Consider the following 19,392-nt stretch of genomic DNA (forward strand, 5'->3'; position numbering starts at 1 on the left):
GTGTGGTTTTTCTATGTGTGCACATGTAGTTGCAGGTATACATTCGTGTGCAGAGGCAACTTCCTCATTAACTCTCCACCTTCTTATAAAAACAGATTTATTATATGTGTGGTGTGTGGCTATGTTCATGTGAATGCAGTTGCCTGTGGGAACAGGAAGGGAGCATTAGATACCCTGGAGCCTGAGTTACAGGTGGTTGTGAGATACACAGAGTACTGGGAATGAACTTCCCTCTGATCACCCTTAACCACTAACCTACAGGGAAGTCTGTTTTGTTTTGTTCCTGATACAGAGGACTGAACTCAAGGCCTTACTCATGCTAGGCTATACCCTTTACAGACGGAACCATCTCTTCAGTCCTCAATTCTATATATTTTAAAGTTTAGGTATTTTTATTTGCTTATGTATACGCGTGTCTCTGTGTGTGTGCACATGCGCATGTGTGTAGGTGCCCACAGTGGCTGAAAAGGCTTACAATTACAGTGTGAGCCATCTGCTGCGGATGCTGGGAACCTAACTCTGCTCTTCTGCAAGAGCAGCAAAAGTTCTTAATTTCTGAGCCATCTCTCTAGCTCTTGTGTGAAAATTTTTCTGCTGCATGTACTGTTTTGTTTTCTCAAGACAATTTCTCTGGGAAGCATGTTCCTAATTAGTCTTATCAATAAAAACCAGGAGTCAAATATCAGGGTAAAAAAGCTGGAAGATCAGAGAAGCAGAACTGCAGCCACCAGAGACTTCTTATCTCTCTGAATCCTCAGACCAAAACGGCAGAGATCCTGTCTCTGCCTAGCTTTATCACTTCCCGTCTCCTGTCTGTACAGACCTCCAGACCTCTATGGTTAACTGGTGGCTAGCTCCACCCTCTGATATCTGAGCAAGCTTTATTTGTGAGAACACAAACAAAACATCACACAACACTGCCCTGGCTGTCCTGGATCTCACTCTGTAGACCAGGCTGGCCTTGAACTTACAGAGATCTGCCTGCCTCTGCCTCCTGAGTGCTGGGACTAAAGGTGTGAGCCACCACCGCCTGGCCATATGCTGTTTTAATAGTGTAAAAACTTAGAGTATTTCATAAAACTCCAGTGTTTACATTAGAGGACACATTTGTCAACAGTGATTGTGAATGATTCTATTTGTCCTATTCAAAGGGCAGTTTTATCCTAAAAAACACACTTTCACAAAACACTCCCCTGTGTCATCCTGTAGGAAAGTGGTTTTTCCAAATACAACAGCCTCTTCTCTGGTAATCTACAGACTCACTTTCCCACAGTCAACCATATTCTAAAAATATGAAGTAGAAAACCCCAGAAATAAATGATTCATAAGTTTTAAACTGAGTGCCATTCTGAGTAGTCCAATGAAGTTTTTCAGCACCCCCACTGTGTTACACCCAGGAGGGAGTAGTTCTCCTGGCTGGAGTGTCACTGCAGTGGATGTTAAGCTCCTGGCCAGCTATCAGAGCAGGGTGCTTGTGTTCTAGTTACCCTTATTTCATCATAGACCCAAGTGCGAGAGCAGCAGGCAGTCTGGATATGCCAAAGACAAGCTGTAGCCTGCTTTTTTTGTTGTTAAGACTCGGTCTCATTCTGTAGCCCCAGCTGGGCTCGAACTCACTATATAGCCCAGGCTGGTCTCAAACTTGCTGCAGCTCCTGCCCAGCCTCCGGAGTTGTGGAATTACATGCATGAGCCACTGTACCTGGCTTTAGAGTATGTCTTTCCAACGTTGTTGGTTTAAATGTGAGGCGGACCAGATGAGGTTGCTGAAATCAGTGTTTATTGTTACTCTCTTACTATGCAGGATGTATACGTTAACCACGGGTGTATGTAGGACACACAGTGTATAGTGTTTGTCTCTGTGCTCACTTTCAGGCACTCCCTGGGTCCTGAAGCTGTCTGTCTTTGATAAGGAGGGAAGGGAAGACAATGATGGCAATTTTCCGACCTAATGTTGTATGTTATATTGCCAGCTGTCCTAGCATCTTAGAGGTAAGTCAGCAAATTTTTCATGTATGCTGGCAGGTCTCTTGTGTTTTCCTAAATCCTAACTCCTTCTAGGCCTTCGGGTCCAGTCCTGGAGACATGGAGGTCACAGAACTGCAAAACGTGTGACCTCTTAACGCTAGCCACCTTCGCATTACCCTGAGGAGTGCCGAGGGCGGGTGAGTACCTCTGCATCACACCAGGCCCCTCTCAGGGTAAGGCAGATCCAGTTCTAACCAGAAAGGGCCAAGAAGCAAGGATCCCAGACAGCCCAGTAGTGACAGGACCAAACTGAGGCGCCTGGACCAGCCAGGACTTCCGCCAGAGAAGGTGGGAGGGGCGGGATTGGCGTTGACGCCAGAAGACTACTTCCGCCCGGGTGCGTATGACGTCAGGGCCGACCCTTTAAAACCCTGGAGTCAAGCCTCGCGAGATTCCGGAGCGGTCGCTTTGGCCCCGCCTCACGGGGCGGGGCGGGGCGGGGCTTGGCGCGGTGGACGCGCGCCGCGGGCTGCGGTGGCTGAGGAGGCTGAGCGGCCGCTGGCGACCCGGGCAGGTGAGAGCGGGCGCGGGGCGGGCGCGGGGCAGGGCCGCGGGGCTGCGGCTGCGCTCGCGGCGGGGAGGCACGGCGGGCTCGGGGCGGCACGGCTCGCGGCGCCCGGCCCTGGCGTCCCCGGCGGAGCGGAGAACCGCGGCGGTGCGCGGCGTCCCCGGGCTGCAGGCGGGGCCGCGCCCCCAACGCCTGTCAGTCACCGGGGCCTCGGCTGAGGCGGGTGCGGCATCCTGCGCACCGGAGCGGAGCCGCCAGCCCCGCGCCCGCCCCTGCTCCTGGCGCACCTTCCCGTCCGCTCCCGACGCAGAGGGCGCGGGCGGCCGGCACAAAGTTGCCGGTGCACGGTGACAGCAAACTGTTCGCAAGCCGCTGGCCTGCGGGTCACCGATGCTACTTTTTACGGTACGGGGTCGCTGTTCGGATCCCGAAGTTTGGAGAAACGCTGTGAAGAGATGCGAGGTGTGGCTGAGCAGCGGCTGCTGCAGAAGCGCGCTGCTGCCGCCCCTCGGGACTCGGGGCAGCGCCGACGCGCTCTCCGCCTCCTAAGTGCAACTTGGGATGCGTTTTGCTAGAAGCCACTTATGGAAATGGCCCTGGTATTAGCCCCACGACTGCCAGGAAGCCAGGCGAACAAAGTTAAGTGGTTTTGAGGTGGTGATTGACGAGGGAGATCTTGCCCTTGTTTGGCAGTGGTGGCTTAAATCGGTCAGTTCTCCCTTCAAGTCAAGATCTGCTGTTCTTAAGCCTTGCTATTTGGATACCAAGTTGTCTGTCTGCTCTCTCACTCTCTGACAGACACACACACACACACACACACACACACACACACACAGTGTTTCTTTTATGCCTCAGGATATATAAAACAATTAAGTTTATTATACTCTCTCCCCAGTGACCAGGAGGCATTGTATCTGAGTTAGCTGCTCCGCTCCTGTGTCTTATTTGGGGAGAGAAATTAGTTCAAGATATGGTGAATTATGATATGGTAAATTGTATAAGTTCATAAAAGTACTTTTATTTGGAAAATCCTGACCCCAAAAGAAGTACAATGGATAAAAGTTTGGGATATGACCTCACTCTGCTCAGTGTTTTTCTCTGAGTTAGAGGACTGATTAGGTTTCTCGTTCGCTGGGATGTGCTTAGAATGAGAAGCACACTGGGTGTAGTTTGTGTGCTCTTTTGAAAGGCCTTGCTGTTAAGGAATGAAACAAATCAGACTCAGAAAAGCCACATTAAGTTTATACAACACTGCAAGTCCCAGCATTTATTTTTGGAGTTTGCTTAAAAATAAGTCAAAGAATAGAAATACGATTGTGCAAATAAAGTGTTCTCTGTGGGGTTTTTATTATTTAAAACATTTTTTTTCTTTTTTTAAATATATTTTATTTTTATGTGCATTTGTGTTTTTGCCATGGGTGTCAGGGTCCCCTGAAACTGGAGTTACAGACAGGTGTGAGCTGCCATGGGGGTGCTGGGAATTGAACTCCGGCCCTCTGGAAGAAGAGTCAGCGCTCTTAACCCCTGAGCCATCTCTCCAGCCCCAAAACAATTTTTAAGTTTAAATATATTTTGATCATATTCTTCCCCTCTCCCAAGCCCTTCAAGATCCTCTCCTTCCTACTCACTGGACTTTTAAGTTTTCTCAAAAAACAAACAAACAAACAAAAACCCCTGCAGTTTTTTTAATACTAGATTTTAATTTCGGAAGGTGGAACATTAAGAACAGAGGAAAAATGTATTTTACAGAAAATGAGAAAGCGTTACTCTCAGTTTGTCCGTTTTTCTTTAGAAAAGTTCTGCTCCCTCAAATAACAGAGGCATCATGTTGGTAGGATTGGTAGGTAACATGCCTTAGCCTTCTCAAGGCTGGGAAAAGTTGGAGGCACCAAAGCCAGGAGGATTTGCATCTCACTGCAATGTTAAAAGACTTTATTTTACATAAGTAAATGCAGGGCCAGTTAAGCAGCATATTGCTGCTTGAGAATCCTAGCATTACAGTCAAATCAACAGATGGGCAAGTTATGACTGGGTTAGATTTGACATATGCAGAAAACTTGCCCCTGAATTTTTGTGAAATGCACCATAGGCTGTTTCAGTGAGATGATGAAAACAAGCTTAAGGTAAAAGGATTTTGTTTAAACCAAAACAGCAACAACAACAAACCACAAACAAACAGAATAAGCATACATCTCCTTTCTTTCTTCCTTGTTCCTCCAACAGTTTTTGTTTGAGTCTCAAGAGAATACTTAGTGAGGCATGAGCGGTGCTTCATGTACTGGCTACATGGGACTCTGTCTCCAGGTCAAAGTTTTGCTGATTGGGAGGAGGATATTATTGTTTACAAGCATTGGAAGGGGATGAAGGAAGAGTTGGTTGCCTGCTATACACAGATGTTGTGGTCTGTCCTGAGGCAGGTGGAGCCTTGGAGAGAAATATGACCCTGCCTCCAGTAACTAGAATATAAAATTCATGCTGAAGCTAAGGAAGGAGAGATTCAATCTTACCAAACAACAGAAGGGTTTCAGGAGGAAAAGGCATTTGTGAAGATGATTTGGGTGACCTGATTGGATGGGAAGAAAGAAAGAGAACACTTTATACAGGGCCACTTGCTGCCAAACCCTTGTTTACCTTCAAGAGTGTTTCTATTACTCCCACCTTGCTGATGGAATAAATGAGGTGCCAAGGTCAGGTAGACAGGAAGTAACAGAGTCACCTTGGCCTGGATACCTGAGTTTACCCAATGTCCCTGTTTCCTGCCATTCAGGAAGGTCTGTAGTTGCAAAGAGTGGATTTTGGAAAATGCATCTAAATTTTGAAATTGGCTTTCTGAAAAACTCCCAAGGTAACGAAAACCTAGGGAAATGAATTGTGGTTTTTGTTTTTGAGACAGGGTCTCACTGTGTAGCTGTGTAGTTCCAGGCTACCCTGTATCTCACTGTTTAGACCAGGCTGGTTCTAACTCACAGAGATACACCTTCCTCTGTCTCCCAGTGCTAGGATTAAAGGTGTGTGCCACCACACTCAGCAAGTGAGTTATTTTTGGCATGTAAAATATTTTAGTCCACTTTTGGAAGTTGCTTTTAGTGTTAGTTGGTTGTAACCATTGAGTAAGACTTTTGATAATTTTGAATTACTGCCTGTCAGCACCCATGTGGATTCAGAATGAGAAATTAGAAGCACACTCACCCTTACCCCACTGCAACATTTCAACTGTTGTGTATTTTATCTTGTATTTTTAAAGGTTACTTGGCATTAAATATTGTTTGGATTGACTTATGAAGCTGGAATTGAGTTGATGATGTCAGTCTCATCCCTTTCAGTTTTTATTTCCATAAATAGCTGTTTTGAGTACAGTTTTGTACATGTGTAAAATGAGAGGCGTTCAGTCATGGATACTAAATATTTGGGTATTGTCTAAGGTCTCTGGGACTGTGAAGTCACAGGTGTGCTTCATACAGGTATGCTAGGTAAATGGGTACTGAAAAAATAGTGTCTGATTTTATTTATGAATTTTCAGGCTTAATGTTTGTTGCTGGTTAACTGGAAATGGAGTCACAGTAAATTCAGCTAAACTTAAATGGTGTATATGAGTGATCTGTGGTGGGTCCTGCCTGCATTACTCAAACGTCCAGTGAGACCCGGGCTCTTCACCTTCACCCTTGCTCAGATTGTCTGTGCTTATTGCAGAAGGTTCAGGGACCAGTCCATGAGCCAGCGTAGAAAGTGTTGTTCTCTTGGCTGAATGGGATAGATTCTAAGATTGAGATTCTCCAAACCAGTAATTTACAGTTTATGAACTTAAGTGGGAGAACAGAGCAGAGCTGTCAGGTAGATCACGTGTGTGCAGGTAGATGGTGTGTGCAGGTAGATGACGTGTGTGCAGGTAGCATTCATTGTCTTGCCCTTTTCAGTTATTTGTACCTTTGACAGCATCTTCCAAATCTTCAGCCCAAAATTTCATAGAGATGCTTTTAAGTCCACTTCAATAGTTTAAAAGGTTTACAGGGATTTTTGGGCACAGGTTTGGTTTTGAAAGGTTCTTGGGATAAAGGGGCATCAGTTCTTCTATCAAAGGGAAAGCAAGCACCTTCTAGGGGGACATCTTTTCCCACTTGAAAAGCACTGAGGCATGATGCCTCCCTCCTAGACGATCTCTGCCAGATCTTAGGGAAGACCTTGACAATGACAGGCCGTGTGGTGTTCTGACCATACACATTCCTGTTGTGTGAATCCCAACAGAACTCAAGCCTTGCTGGTTGCCTGGGGGAACTTGAACTTGTTTGAAGCTTAGTTTAAATTTTTTATGTATATTGTGACATTTCATAATACGTATAATGTATTTTGACCACATTGACCCTCCTATTGCCCTGCCGTCCCTCCTCTCACTTTTAAATTCTTGAACTAGCACCTTGCCTTCCCTGGAGTAATTCATTCTTCCTCCCTTCCTCAGTTATTTGGTACCTTAGACTCAGGAAGGGAATTTATTTCCTCCTTTCCTGGTTTCTGGAGCACCTTCATCGTGGTTCCTGAGCAGGGTGAAGTTAGTAATGCTAGCCCTCCAGATCCACTGCAAATACAACACTTCCAGTGAGAAACAAGAAGGCAGCACCCAGGTGATTGCATGATTGCTGATGCCATCTATCTTTGGCATGCCAAATCACAGCCTTTGCTGTGGGTCCAGCTTTTGTTGTATCTATGAAAGTTTAGAAAGTTGAGTCTGGGCCAGAGAAGCACCTATAGACATTAACATGCCCCTTTTGGTATAGTTTCATGCCTGTGGTACATGTGCAGGAGCCGATGTGGCTAGTGCTTTTGTGACTTGGGATTTTGACTGTGTTTCTCTCTGCAGCCCTCAGCCTGTGGTACATGTGCAGGAGCCGATGTGGCTAGTGCTTTTGTGACTTGGGATTTTGACTGTGTTTCTCTCTGCAGCCCTCAGCGGTCTGGTCAAAACTGTCTCCCAGTGTGATTTATAGATTTGATCCAGAGCTGTATTCTCTTCCTCTTACACAGGTGTCATCTGTTTTCACCAGGTATATGTCTAATTTCTCAATAGCTGTTTAACTTATTACTTGGTATGTATTGGCACCGTACTCAGTAACATGAATACAGTGTGTATAGACAGTCTAACTGGATACATACAGGACCCTAACAGATCATTATCTGAGGAAGTTGGAGCTTAGAAAGATGAGGTGACTTGGCCAGGAATATGGGGGAGATAGAGGTAGAGTTTGATAGTCACCACTAAGGCTTGTTCTCTCTCCTGTTACTTTATTACCAAAGCTTTTCCTTGGCTGTTTGCTTATCCCCTCTCCCAGTCTTGCCCGACTTTTCTTTTTTCCCTTAGGAGCTATTTACAGTTTGCATGCCAAACATAAACTTTCCTGGGAAATACCTACAACTGTGCTCAGATATATAGTGAGAGGCTTGCTCCTGAAGAAAGCTTATCTCGAGATTTGCACCTTGTATTGTGTTTCATGGTTCTGTGAAGCACTTTTATATATGTTCTTGCTCATTTGTGGATGTGTAGGGAGGATAGGACTGTTACATCCATTTACAGGGGAGAGAGAACTCAGATTTGAGTAACTTATCTGAGATCTTAACAGAGAGAGCCAACACCTAAACTTGAATCTAACATGAAAACGTGCATGCTAGTTGTCTTAATAGATGAGAAGCCATTGTAAGCAGTGTGCTTGCTGAGAACTCTACAAAATTAGTTGATGAGACATGGTTCTTGGCCTCAACAATTAAGCCAAAATAAGCAATACTATCAGCCATCTGACTTAATTAAAACCAATTAGGGTTGACTAAATATTACAGCACAGCATTTTCTTTAACAGTGGCATAGTTTTGAGCCTTGAACATTGTTTTTGATTTTTATCAAATTGTGAGGCTGGATTCTATTTTTCCATTTGTAATCATGAAATGCTCAGTCTTCGGTTCTTAGTTAAGTTGCTCTCTGCTCGTCCTGAGCTCAAAGGCTTGCCTCCTAACTAGAATAATCATGCTGAAGGAGTGGATGAGGCAGAACAGATAGAAACCGAAATAAAAACCGAGGGTTGGAGCTAGGCTTGGTGAGGAAGGGCAGTCTCACCTTTTTAGTATGTGTGCGTGTATGTATGTATGTGTATGCAAGCAAGTAATTTTAGGTAGGGTTTCACTATGTAGCCCTGGCTGGCCTGGAACTTGAAATGTGGACCAGCTGGCCTCAAACTTTAAGAGGTCTGCTTGTGTCTGCCTCCTGAGTGCAGTGATTAAATATATGCACGACTAGGCTTGGCAATGAGCTATCTTACAGTGGCCCTGTTGTAGGAAATTCAGTATGCATTTTATAGCATGGGAAGATGGGCTTTTTGAGAGATCAGAGAACCTCATTAGTGATCCATTTATGGAAATACTATCTTGTACCAGTATCTTGTTCCATACAATTTAATTTTTAGAAGTCATGAGCATTTTTTACTTAAACATTGACGTACTGCCAGACCCCCATTATGGAAACACCATGCAGTATTTGCCCTGCAGGCTCTTTTGTATTTGTCTGCAGGGGCTGGTTGCCTGGTTTATAGCACTACGGAGTTGCCCTTGGCTGCATTTTTTGCAGTTGAGATCCATTTCATTGCTTGTTCATACCTTTCACATCTGGTGAGGAGATTCTCCCCATATGCCCGCCATTATCAAACCAAACAGAAAATTTTTTTCCTATTTCTGTGCCTGGTGTGGAAAAATTTCAGTACTGAATTGCATGCATTGCCCTATTGGTATTCTTAATATGGGTTAGCACTCAAGGAGACTCCTGATGCTTCTAATCAGGTTAATTGTAATTCGGCTTCTTGTCCAGCACTGTGAGGTACCTGGCAAAACAGACAGTGTGATGTATTACCCTTCCTCGTAGATGGATTCTGTCTTGTAAGTGGTGTGGTGAATAGGTACAAATAACTACAGTTCAAACACAATGGGACATCTAGAATACAGAGGAAGCAAAGATTGCTACAGAGTGGGCAGATTAGGAAAGTGTCTTTTGTGGACTCAACTGTGAATTGACCATTTAAGAGTAAAGGACATGCCAGGCAGAGGGATTAGCATAATTTAGGTGTGTCCTGATAACACCTGATAAGTTATGTGCTAATTATGTAATTTTTTTGTTCAGTTGGATTTGAGGCCATTGAGCTTGGAGAAAGGTGATTTTCAGCATCTCAGCCTTTTCTTCAACAGCCACACAGCTTGGTACATTTAATTAAAGTTGTGCGTCAGTAATATTACAGTGATAGGAGTACATAGGGAGTGAGCCAAGAGAAGGGAGACCAGAAATGGGAAGACCACTGAAGGGACTAAACACCTTAGGCTGTCATGATGGAAGAGACTGGAGTGGTGGGCATTGTCCTTGTATTCAGGCCTAGGGTGTTCCTTCGTGCTGAGGTACCTGCCTGTGCTGCAGGTGGGTTACAGAGTTTTGGTGCTCTCTCACTGGACAAGCAGCCAGCCAGCCAGAGTAATGGTGTCATAGGTGTGACGCTTTAGCAGGGCACAGTGAGACGATACAGAAAAGAAGCCCCTGTTTAGGAACCGTGATTTAGGCTTTCCCAGGAAGGGGTAGTGTTTGAGCTGCCATTTGATGGATAAGTAGGCGTTTTTAAGGTCAACTAGTCACAGGAAGACATAATAATACGATGTAAGACACTGAAACATACTGGAACATTCGGGGCGCCATGGGCCCTGGGTTTTTTAGTGTTGGGACATGAGCCTGGGCAAGACAAATGAGCCTTTTATTTGCAGTGCTTTTTGGTGTTATTTTGTCTGGCTTGAACACCCTGACCTTTTGTAAGTGTTTTGTTGCCTCATATAGGCCTGATGGAAGCACCCTTGCTGAGTGTCCTCCCTCCTGCATTTGGAGTTTCAGCAAGAAACTGCCTTTTGCTTCTGTTTTGGGAAATTAGAGAAAGTGACAGCACCATCAGCTAGAGAGAGGAAAAAAAAACAACAATTTACTAAATGCCTTTAATGAATGCACAGACCTACTCTGGTTCTTGTACAAAGAGACTGTTGCAGCAAAGCACAGCTTCAAGACCAGTTGTCCTGGGCGTTGTAGGAGGGAAGCATTGTTTGTCTTATGGAACACTGAATTTCTGTGGGATACCTTCAAGTGATGGCAGGCATTCTCTCCCCCACCCTGCTGCTGGTCATAATGAGTTCTGATGCCCATTCCACTGTTGCAGCTAGAAGCTCATCAGTGTACTTTCTGCAGTGCCATTCTGTTCTGTGGACTAAGCCCAGGAAACAATACATTTAAACAGTTCTCTGCAGACAACCGAAAAGTTAATAGCAGCCTGCAAGTAGGAAATGCCCATTGTGTTTCCAGGCCATGGGTCCGCAGCTGTGTTAGCTTTATTACCATAACTGGCTATAATAAATATTTACGAGCAATAGGCATGGCTGGGGGAAGTGAAAGACAGAAAAGCAGAAGGAGAAGTCCTACAGAGCAGTGGGGGAGGCCCTGGGTGGAGAAGTGAAGTTCATGTGTTAGAAAAGACCAGGTGCTTCTAACACCTTCCCAGGTGAGAGTTGAGGTCAGGTTAACTCACAGTTGCCTCACAGTGCCCTGTGGGGATCGTTAGGGCAAATAGTGGCAACGTGTTTTAACCCAGTATTTATAGATTCAATTTAAAATGTGTTCAATAGAGACTCTCTAGACTTGGGCAGAATGGGAAACAAAAACCAACACTTTAAATAGTCGTGAACATTATAGCCACAGTTCTGAAATGTAGAAAATAAATTAGGATATGAATCCATAGGTGTTTGACATTAGGCCATAAGCAGGTTTTCTGATATGCCTTTGCCCACACTTTGTGGGTAATTCCCATGTTTTCTTCTTTCCTTCTGCATGTAGCCCCAGTCAGGTGGAGGTGGAGGCAAGAGGTAGGAATGTTTGTATGAGATAGCATTTTTTAAAGATTTATTTGTATTTTATGTGTATGAGTATTTGCCTGTATGTCTGTGCACCATGTGTGTGCAGTGCCCTTGGATGCCAGAAGAAGGCATTGGATACCCAGAAACTAGAGTTACAGATGGTTGTTAGTCTCCACATGGGTGCTGGGACCTGATCCCAGGTCCTCTGACAGAGAAGCTAGTGCTCTTTTGTTTTGTTTTATTTGTTTTGTTTTGTTTTTGAGACAGGGTTTCTCTGTGTAGTTTTGGTGCCTGTCCTGGGTCTTGCTCTGTAGACCAGGCTGGCCTCGAACTCACAGAGATCCACCTGGCCTTGGCCTCCCGAGTGCTGGGATTAAAGGCGTGTGCCACCAGTGCCCAGCCGAAGCCAGTGCTCTTAACTGCTGTGCCATCTACAGCCCTGTGTTAGAGTTTTTACTAGTAGAAAATTGCATTTTCTAGCTGATGTATAGTATAACTGGTTCTAGGAGGGAAATGGATGAGAGTCATCTGGAGCTTGTGTTGTCCTGTCCACAGAAGCCCTGCCACATACCTGCCCCTGAAAAACAGCCCCAGGGCTGGCAGAGCACTCATCACCAGACTGACAAAGAAGTCAGATCCCAGGCTTTAGTTTTTCCATGATGACAGTAAGTTATTTCACTTCCCTGTGGAAAGGCACTCTGCAGTTCATATCTAGTCAGTTCCAATAGGAAGTCTCTCTTTGTCACTGCCACCAACTGGCTTCTGATTTCTGTCTAAATATTTAAGCTCCTTCAGCTCTTACGGCAACTGGTTTTCATACTTTTAAATGGTTGCTATTCTCCAGCCTTCTACCTCCACTTGTCCTACTCCATATGCTCTGGGGTTGGTGATCTCATGTGGTCTGATATCTTTAATGGGCACTGTGCAATGATGACTTTCAAACTTACATATCTTTTTAAAAACCTTTTTAATGATATGCCTGGGAGTGGGGAGTATGTGCATATGAGTATGGTTGCCCAAAGGAACCCAAAGCATCAGATTTCCTGGAGCTGGAGATACAGGCAGTTGTGAGCGACCTGGTGTGGGAGCTGGGACCCAAACTCAGATCCTGTGCAAAAGCAGTACCTGTTCTTAACCCCTACATCTCACTAGCCTGGTGTGTTCTGTGGATAACTTGGATTCCATTTGCCTCACTTTATCTTCTGTCCTAGCTCTTGCTCATTTCAGTATGTGATGTTATTCTATTAATGTACCACATTGTCCTTGTATTTTGAGATGAGATTCCATATCTGTCTGCCTCAGCCTTCCAAGGTAATCTGACCCATAACCCTGGGAATTATCCTTGGCCGCTCCTTATTGGTCACTGTGGCCTGTAATTTATGAAGCACACCTTGCTACCTGCCCCTTTATTCTTGTCTTTGCTTCATTCTTAGTGCCGCTCTCTTGACGTCAGGCATTTCCCATTGCTCTGTCTTTCCCTCTTCCAATCCTTTGGCTGTCATAGAATTCTAATTATGTAACTCTCACACTTAAGAGTCATAGGCAGGAGAGAACTCACTTCCACAAATTGTCCTGATTTCTACATGAGGTCAGTACCCTCTCAATAAAAAACATAAATTAAAAAATTTAATATTTCCAGTGATTCCCTATAGCCCCCCTGCAGACATTCTTCTCAGTTTTGGTTCAGTTTGGGAACCTCTAGGTCATCACATCCATGGATTACTAAAGTTAGTGGCTAATTTCTCTCCATTTAATTCATTCTAGTGTCATTTCTACAGTATGACTGAATCTCAGATTTTGAGGGCTTTCTTTGAAAATAACTACAGGGCATGACCAATGTTGAAACTTCTCCAAGTTTTATCACGTTTTGTCTCTACTCTAGCCACACTAAACCTGGAGCTTTTCTTACATTGGGCCACATACACAGTTTCCTATAGCCTTTCCAGCCTTTGTGGTTAACCCTGTGTTCTCTGCTTAGGTGTCCCCTCTGTAAAGGACATCTTCCTTTCTCCTCTTTCTGGCAGTTGGCTGTGTGCCTCACCTCCCCAAACCTTGGCTTTTCTAAGTGTTTTATACATGTGTCTACAATGGTGTTTTACATCTTAAAGCAATGGTAAATAACATGCTGGTCCTTTATTTAGTATTCATCAGGCTTGGAACAGTGTTAACTGGAATTTTCTCCTGTGTAATTTGGCCTGTTCTTACCACTGAATTAGGTAATTTCTGGGGAGAACAAAGTAGTATTTGAAGATGACCATCTTACACTTCTGTTTATAGCTAAGCATCTTTATTTCCCGTATTCAAATATGGGTTCTGCACATTTCACCATCCTGGCCACTCCTCTCTGTCTTTGTTTTGTCAGTGTTTGATTGGCATTGTCATAAGGAAGGCAGGATGCCCCAGATGTTTAGAACCTGGATTTGGATTCCACGTGTAAGGCCTGATGCTCACCTTTCTAGATCTGTTCCTGTGAAGGTTTTGTTTTGGGTCTAGAAGTCATCAGGATTTGGGGAATTTGTTTAACTTACCAAGTGATTGAGAGCCTGATGTATAAACAGGATTGCTAATTAGCAGCTTTGTTCATATGAGTAGAATGAAACTGGGGTCAGCATACTGCCCCCTACAGGGGAGCCACAATCTAATCAAGTGGTTAATCCCGGTAGGAGTCACTGAGCCAGGATAACCTGATGTTGCCTCTTTGTAAAGACACTTGGCTTGTCTCACTCTGAGTGTGTGCAGTGCACGTGTTCTTCAGACAAACTGTAGGGTACAAAGCAAAACCTTCCTTGTTAACTCTTGCTTCCTTATCCCAGACTGACAAGTTTCCTCTGTTGTCTTAATCTCTGTTCTATGGCTGTGATAAAATACCATGACCAAGGCAACTTACAAAAGAGTGTACTTGGACTTAGGGTTTCCAGAGGGTTAGTTTGTGATGGCAGAGCAAAGGTATGGTGGCAGGCAGCTGAGAGTGCACATCCCAGTCTGCAAGTGGGAGGCAGAGAAAACACACTGGGGATGATGGAGGCTTTTGAAACCTTGCCCACACCCAGTGACACACCTCCTTCAACAGGGCCACACCTCCTAATCCTTCTCATACAGTTCCACCAGCTAGGGACTAAGCATTCAAGTGCCCAAGACTTACAGGAGCTTCTCATTCAAACCACTGCATTTATTAACACAATCTTTTCTTCAGCAAGGTTCTTGTTTTCACATTCCAGAGTCTGCATCCTTCTCACTGCTCTTGGACTTGGGATGCTCCAGGTTTTGCAACTGCATCTTGGAATTACTTGATGTTGGTGACTGGTTTCAGTCACTCCTTGTGGTTCATGCTGGTGTTAACTAAATTTTCAAGTCATGGGGACACTTACTCTGCCTATGTGTGCCTGACTATGGAGCCTGGCCTAGTGTTGGAATACTTCCTCTGGTGTAAATTGACCTACTACTACATGGTTCTCCGGTGTGAACTTTGTAGATGTAGTGTGGAAAGGTTGGACACACCTAATAGGTATGACACTCACTTTCCTTGTTTCTGAACCATCTCAGCCTGAAGTTTAAGAATATGAAAATTTGTGTGGCAGGGTGGCCATCTCATTCTTCTTAGTAAAAATAGTGCATGTAACAGTTTATCTCTTAGTGTTTGCTTTCTTGTGTGTGTGTGTGTGTTTACAAGTGTCTGTGCAGGTGAGTGTATGTGTGAGAACAGGTAGGTGTTTGCACAGGTTTGTGCAGGTGAGTATGTGTGTGTGAGAGAACAGGTGTTTGCACAGGTTTGTGCAGGTGAGTGTGTGTGTGTGTGTGTGTGTGTGTGTGTGTGAGAACAGGTGTTTGCACAGGTTTGTGCAGGTGAGTGTGTGTGAGAACAGGTGTTTGCACAGGTTTGTGCAGGTGAGTATGTGTGTGTGAGAGAACAGGTGTTTGCACAGGTTTGTGCAGGTGAGTGTGTGTGTGTGTGTGTGTGTGTGAACAGGTGTTTGCACAGGTTTGTGCAGGTGAGTGTGTGTGAGAACAGGTGTTTGCACAGGTTTGTGCAGGTGAGTGTGTGTGTGTGAGAGAGAGAAAACAGGTGTTTGCACAGGTTTGTGCAGGTGAGTGTGTGTGTGAGAGAGAACAGGTATTTGCACAGGTTTGTGCAGGTGAGTGTGTGTGTGTGAGAGAGAAAACAGGTGTTTGCACAGGTTTGTGCAGGTGAGTGTGTGAGAGAACAGGTGTTTGCACAGGTTTGTGCAGGTGAGTGTGTGTGAGAACAGGTGTTTGCACAGGTTTGTGCAGGTGCGTGTGTGAGAGAGAGAAAACAGGTGTTTGCACAGGTTTGTACAGGTGAGTGTGTGTGTGTGTGTGTGTGTGTGAGAACAGGTGTTTGCACAGGTTTGTGCAGGTGAGTGTGTGTGAGAGAGAAAACAGGTGTTTGCACAGGTTTGTGCACGTGAATGTGTGTGTGGAACCCCAAGGATGATGTTGGGTGTCTTTCTATGTTCTCTCATTAAACCTGTAGCTTACCAGTTCAGTTGTCCTGGATTGTCAGTGAGCTCTAGGAATCTGTCTGTCTCCTGAGCAGTAGGACTACATATGTGCGCTACTGTGCTCAGCTTAGGTGGAAAGTCGGGATCCAAACTCAGGTCCTTATACTTATTCAGCAGCCACTTTATAGACTGAACCATCTTCCCAGTCCCACATTTGATTTAAAAAATTTAAGTCAAATATAATTTACATTTTATGTATTTAATTTATTCTTCTGTTAAAGTGCTTCAAATTTGGACTCTAGTATGCTATTTTGGATTATTCTTCCCAGATTTAGGTAGGTAACTCTACAGTCAGTATTGACTAAGTCATATGAGTCTTGTAGAACTTATGGACATTCGTAGGTTTGTTTGCATTGTTTTTTGTGACAGGGTCTCAGTATGCAGCCTAAGTTGGCTTTGAACTGGCCTTCCTCTTGTCTTGGCTTCTTGAGTACCAGGATGATGACAGGTTTTTGCTCGCATCCACCTTGCATTCTGAGTCATGTTTAATCATTCGCCAAATACTTCTAATTCTTATACACACACACACACACACACACACACACACACACACACACACTCTGCCCACCCAATAGAGTGTAGTTTGTGAAGTCCATTCAGACAACTCACAGAGGTTTGTCCCAAAGCTTTGCTGACAAGAGAAATAGCAGCATGGGTAGTACCCTCCTCTCCCAGAATTCTAATTCACCCTTTTCCACCTCTTGTAAACTTCCATAATGAAATCTTCCTTGATGCCCATTTTTAAAATTTTAATGTGTCTCTGAGCCCCTATGCTTTGCATACCCCTGCCCTACTAGACCATAAGGGTATTTTGCATCAGTCACCTGTATTCCAAGAGCAGTGCCTGGCACACAGTGATGCCTGGTGTTTGTTGAGCTAATTAATCAAAGCCATTTCACTAGAATTCTATTCTTGAGAGCTTCCTAAAACATGACTCACACTTTCCTTTAGCATCTGAAGCAGGATTTGCTTTTCTTTGTTCTGAACATTTTGTAATTTGTGTTCCCTGATTGTGTCCCACATTCCCATTTCCAGCTAGCATAGCAAGCTTCAGAATTCTGTGCTTAATTGCCCTCCATTCAGTCAGCTCACTTCCTCCCAGTGGTCACGTTGATGCCTAGAATATTTCTTTCACTATATGAGACATAATGGCCTATTTTAGCAAGGCACTCCTATGTGTCTTCATTTTAGCTGTGGGAGAATTCTAGCAGATATCCTCAAAGTTGAGGTCCTCGTCACCACAGCTCATTTCTGCATCAGCTTCTGTCTCTAGAATATCAGTGCCTCTGACACCTCTGCTCTCCTGCCATTGCTGCATCCAGTCCAGAGCCCTGCCCCATCCTCTTCTCTGTGATGCTCAGTGGTGCCATGTTGACTTGCTGGTGAAGGGTCAAGTGCTTTCTTTGTTGAATACCCAGCTTCTAGTCATGGTCTCCTGGGCTTGCTTGGTTTTTGAGGGAGGGGGATCCAAGTCACATTGTTGGTAATACCCTTCCCATTTGTTTCATTCAACACGTAAAAATAACAGATGCCTTCTTTGAAGTCATGTTCTTCCTTAGGAATTAAGTGACAGGCAGGTGTTATACAGGGTATACTGCTTGCCATCATTTGTTAAGTAATGGATGTATTCAGTCTGAATGGTATACGGTGCTCATGGTCCTTAGTATCAGTAGCAGAAGCCATTCTCTGGGTAAGCACGTTCTTCTTCCTCTCAGTAAGATAGTCTCACCAGCAAGGTCCCTCCCTCCCTGTATGCTGAAGTACAGACAGGTCAGGCTCCATTTCTCTCTTCTCTATGTCACCCAGTTGGTAGAAGACTCACAGTAGTGAGTTTCTTAAAAAATGTGTCTGCTAGGGTTGGAGTCCAGATGATAGTGAAGACTTTATTGAGAACTCAGTCATTGCACATTGAAATTAAATTCAAATACATCTTTAAATTTAAAGTATCAATTTTATAAAATAGAAATGTCAACTAAGGCCATCTCTCAGTTGTGCAGTTTTTGCTTAATGTGTTTAAAGGTCTTGATTTGAGCCCCAAACTGCAAAATAAGTCAATTTTTTTGTAGTTTACATTTGGTAAGTTCCATGTATTTTAATTGATTCAATATAAAATAGACAAATTAAAATATTTCCTTAGGAACAGAGAAAGCACTGCAAAAACTCTTGCTAGGTATTGGTAAGTTAAATATTCTAAAACATTACATTTTGAAAATTTTGTTATTAATTTGTTTATTGAGACAGGCTGGTCCGGAACAGTTCTCCTGTCTCAGCCTCCCAAGTGGGATGACAGACATGTACCACCAGTCAGCATTTTTTCTTGTGAAAATGAGTATAACTGTTGAGTATTTACTTTCTGAAGGGGCTCTTGGTTGTAGAATAATATGAAGAGTTCTGTGTTTAGTATACTCAGAATGAAACAAGTATTTGCTCTATGGGAGGTTTTAATAGGGTACTTCATGTCCTTCTCATCCTATGTTTAGGAAAGGTCAGTCAGTGAAAGGTAACACACACAGGAAGCCCCAGGAGTAAAAAGCATAGGACGAGTGCAGGTTAGTGTTACTGTGTGTGTGAAAACTGCTTCTTCCCAAGCAGCCTGCAGCATGGCTGGCCCAAAAGAGTCTTGGTTTAGGTGTAGCAGCATCTCTCAAGCAGTATCTTTTAGGGCAGTTCTGACTTTGTCTCCAGTCTAAGCACCCTTTAAAAACCTCATGCCTTTTCTCTGGAGATGGGAAGTATTTGAGATTTTCAATTACTATCTCTTTGGAAGATGCCTAGAGAAACCCAGTTGTCATTCCCAAGAACTCTCGTGTGTAGGACTTAGCGTCCCTGCTGTTACTGTTGTGACACTTGAAAGGCCTCCTACAGAACAGTGCATCTCAGCAATCTTCTGTTACACCCTTAGGACAGCACTTGACCTGCCCAAGTTGCGTGCATGTGTTACAGAGAGGCTGGGCTGAAGCTGATTTTTTTTTTTTTTTTTTGGCTACACATTTGAGTACTTCTGTACATTTAGTGTTATCCTGATTATCATGAGGAGTGGGTTTGGGATGGCTCTTGATATCAAGGAATTTGGACCTTCATGGTTATAGCATATATGACTATAAGTCTGTCTGCTTGAGCTTATGATTTGACACCTCATTGTGAGATTGGTAATAAGTGCCACACAAGTTCTGAAACAAAAAATCAAGTTGGAGAAATGAAAATCTAGCAAAAGAGGGAAAACTCATTATTTTCTGTAAATATAATAGAAGGAAAAAGAAGGAACATTTTTGTTTTTGTATTTGTATGTATGTATGTGCTTGTAGAGGCCAGGGGTCAACCTTGGTTATTATTCCTCAGAGTTGCTGTCTACTGTGTGCTAGGGTAGAGTTTTAAAAATATTTTTATATCTATATGTATGGGTCTGTGTGTAGGAGTGTGCTTATGTAAG

The 19,392-nt window shown here is 44.0% G+C and overlaps 2 protein-coding genes across 3 annotated transcripts in view; one reads left to right on the top strand and one right to left on the bottom strand.

The window, feature by feature from the left end:
- Positions 1 to 2,390: 2,390 nt before the first annotated feature.
- On the bottom strand, positions 2,391 to 7,056 carry LOC131906569 (uncharacterized). Its single transcript, XM_059257180.1, has 2 exons — positions 7,000 to 7,056; positions 2,391 to 3,080 (listed from the first exon to the last, which is right to left on the bottom strand). The coding sequence occupies exons 1-2, from the start codon at positions 7,054 to 7,056 to the stop codon at positions 2,391 to 2,393; spliced, it is 747 nt and encodes a 248-aa protein (XP_059113163.1).
- Positions 2,436 to 19,392, top strand: part of Stk38l (serine/threonine kinase 38 like) — a 66,143-nt gene continuing 49,186 nt past the window's right edge. For both annotated transcript variants that reach the window (XM_059256373.1, XM_059256374.1), the window contains exon 1: positions 2,436 to 2,541. The gene's annotated coding sequence lies outside the window, so the exon portion shown is untranslated. The remainder of the gene's footprint in view (positions 2,542 to 19,392) is intronic.

This window comes from Peromyscus eremicus, chromosome 3, assembly GCF_949786415.1.
Source record: "Peromyscus eremicus chromosome 3, PerEre_H2_v1, whole genome shotgun sequence".
Lineage (NCBI taxonomy): Eukaryota > Metazoa > Chordata > Mammalia > Rodentia > Cricetidae > Peromyscus > Peromyscus eremicus.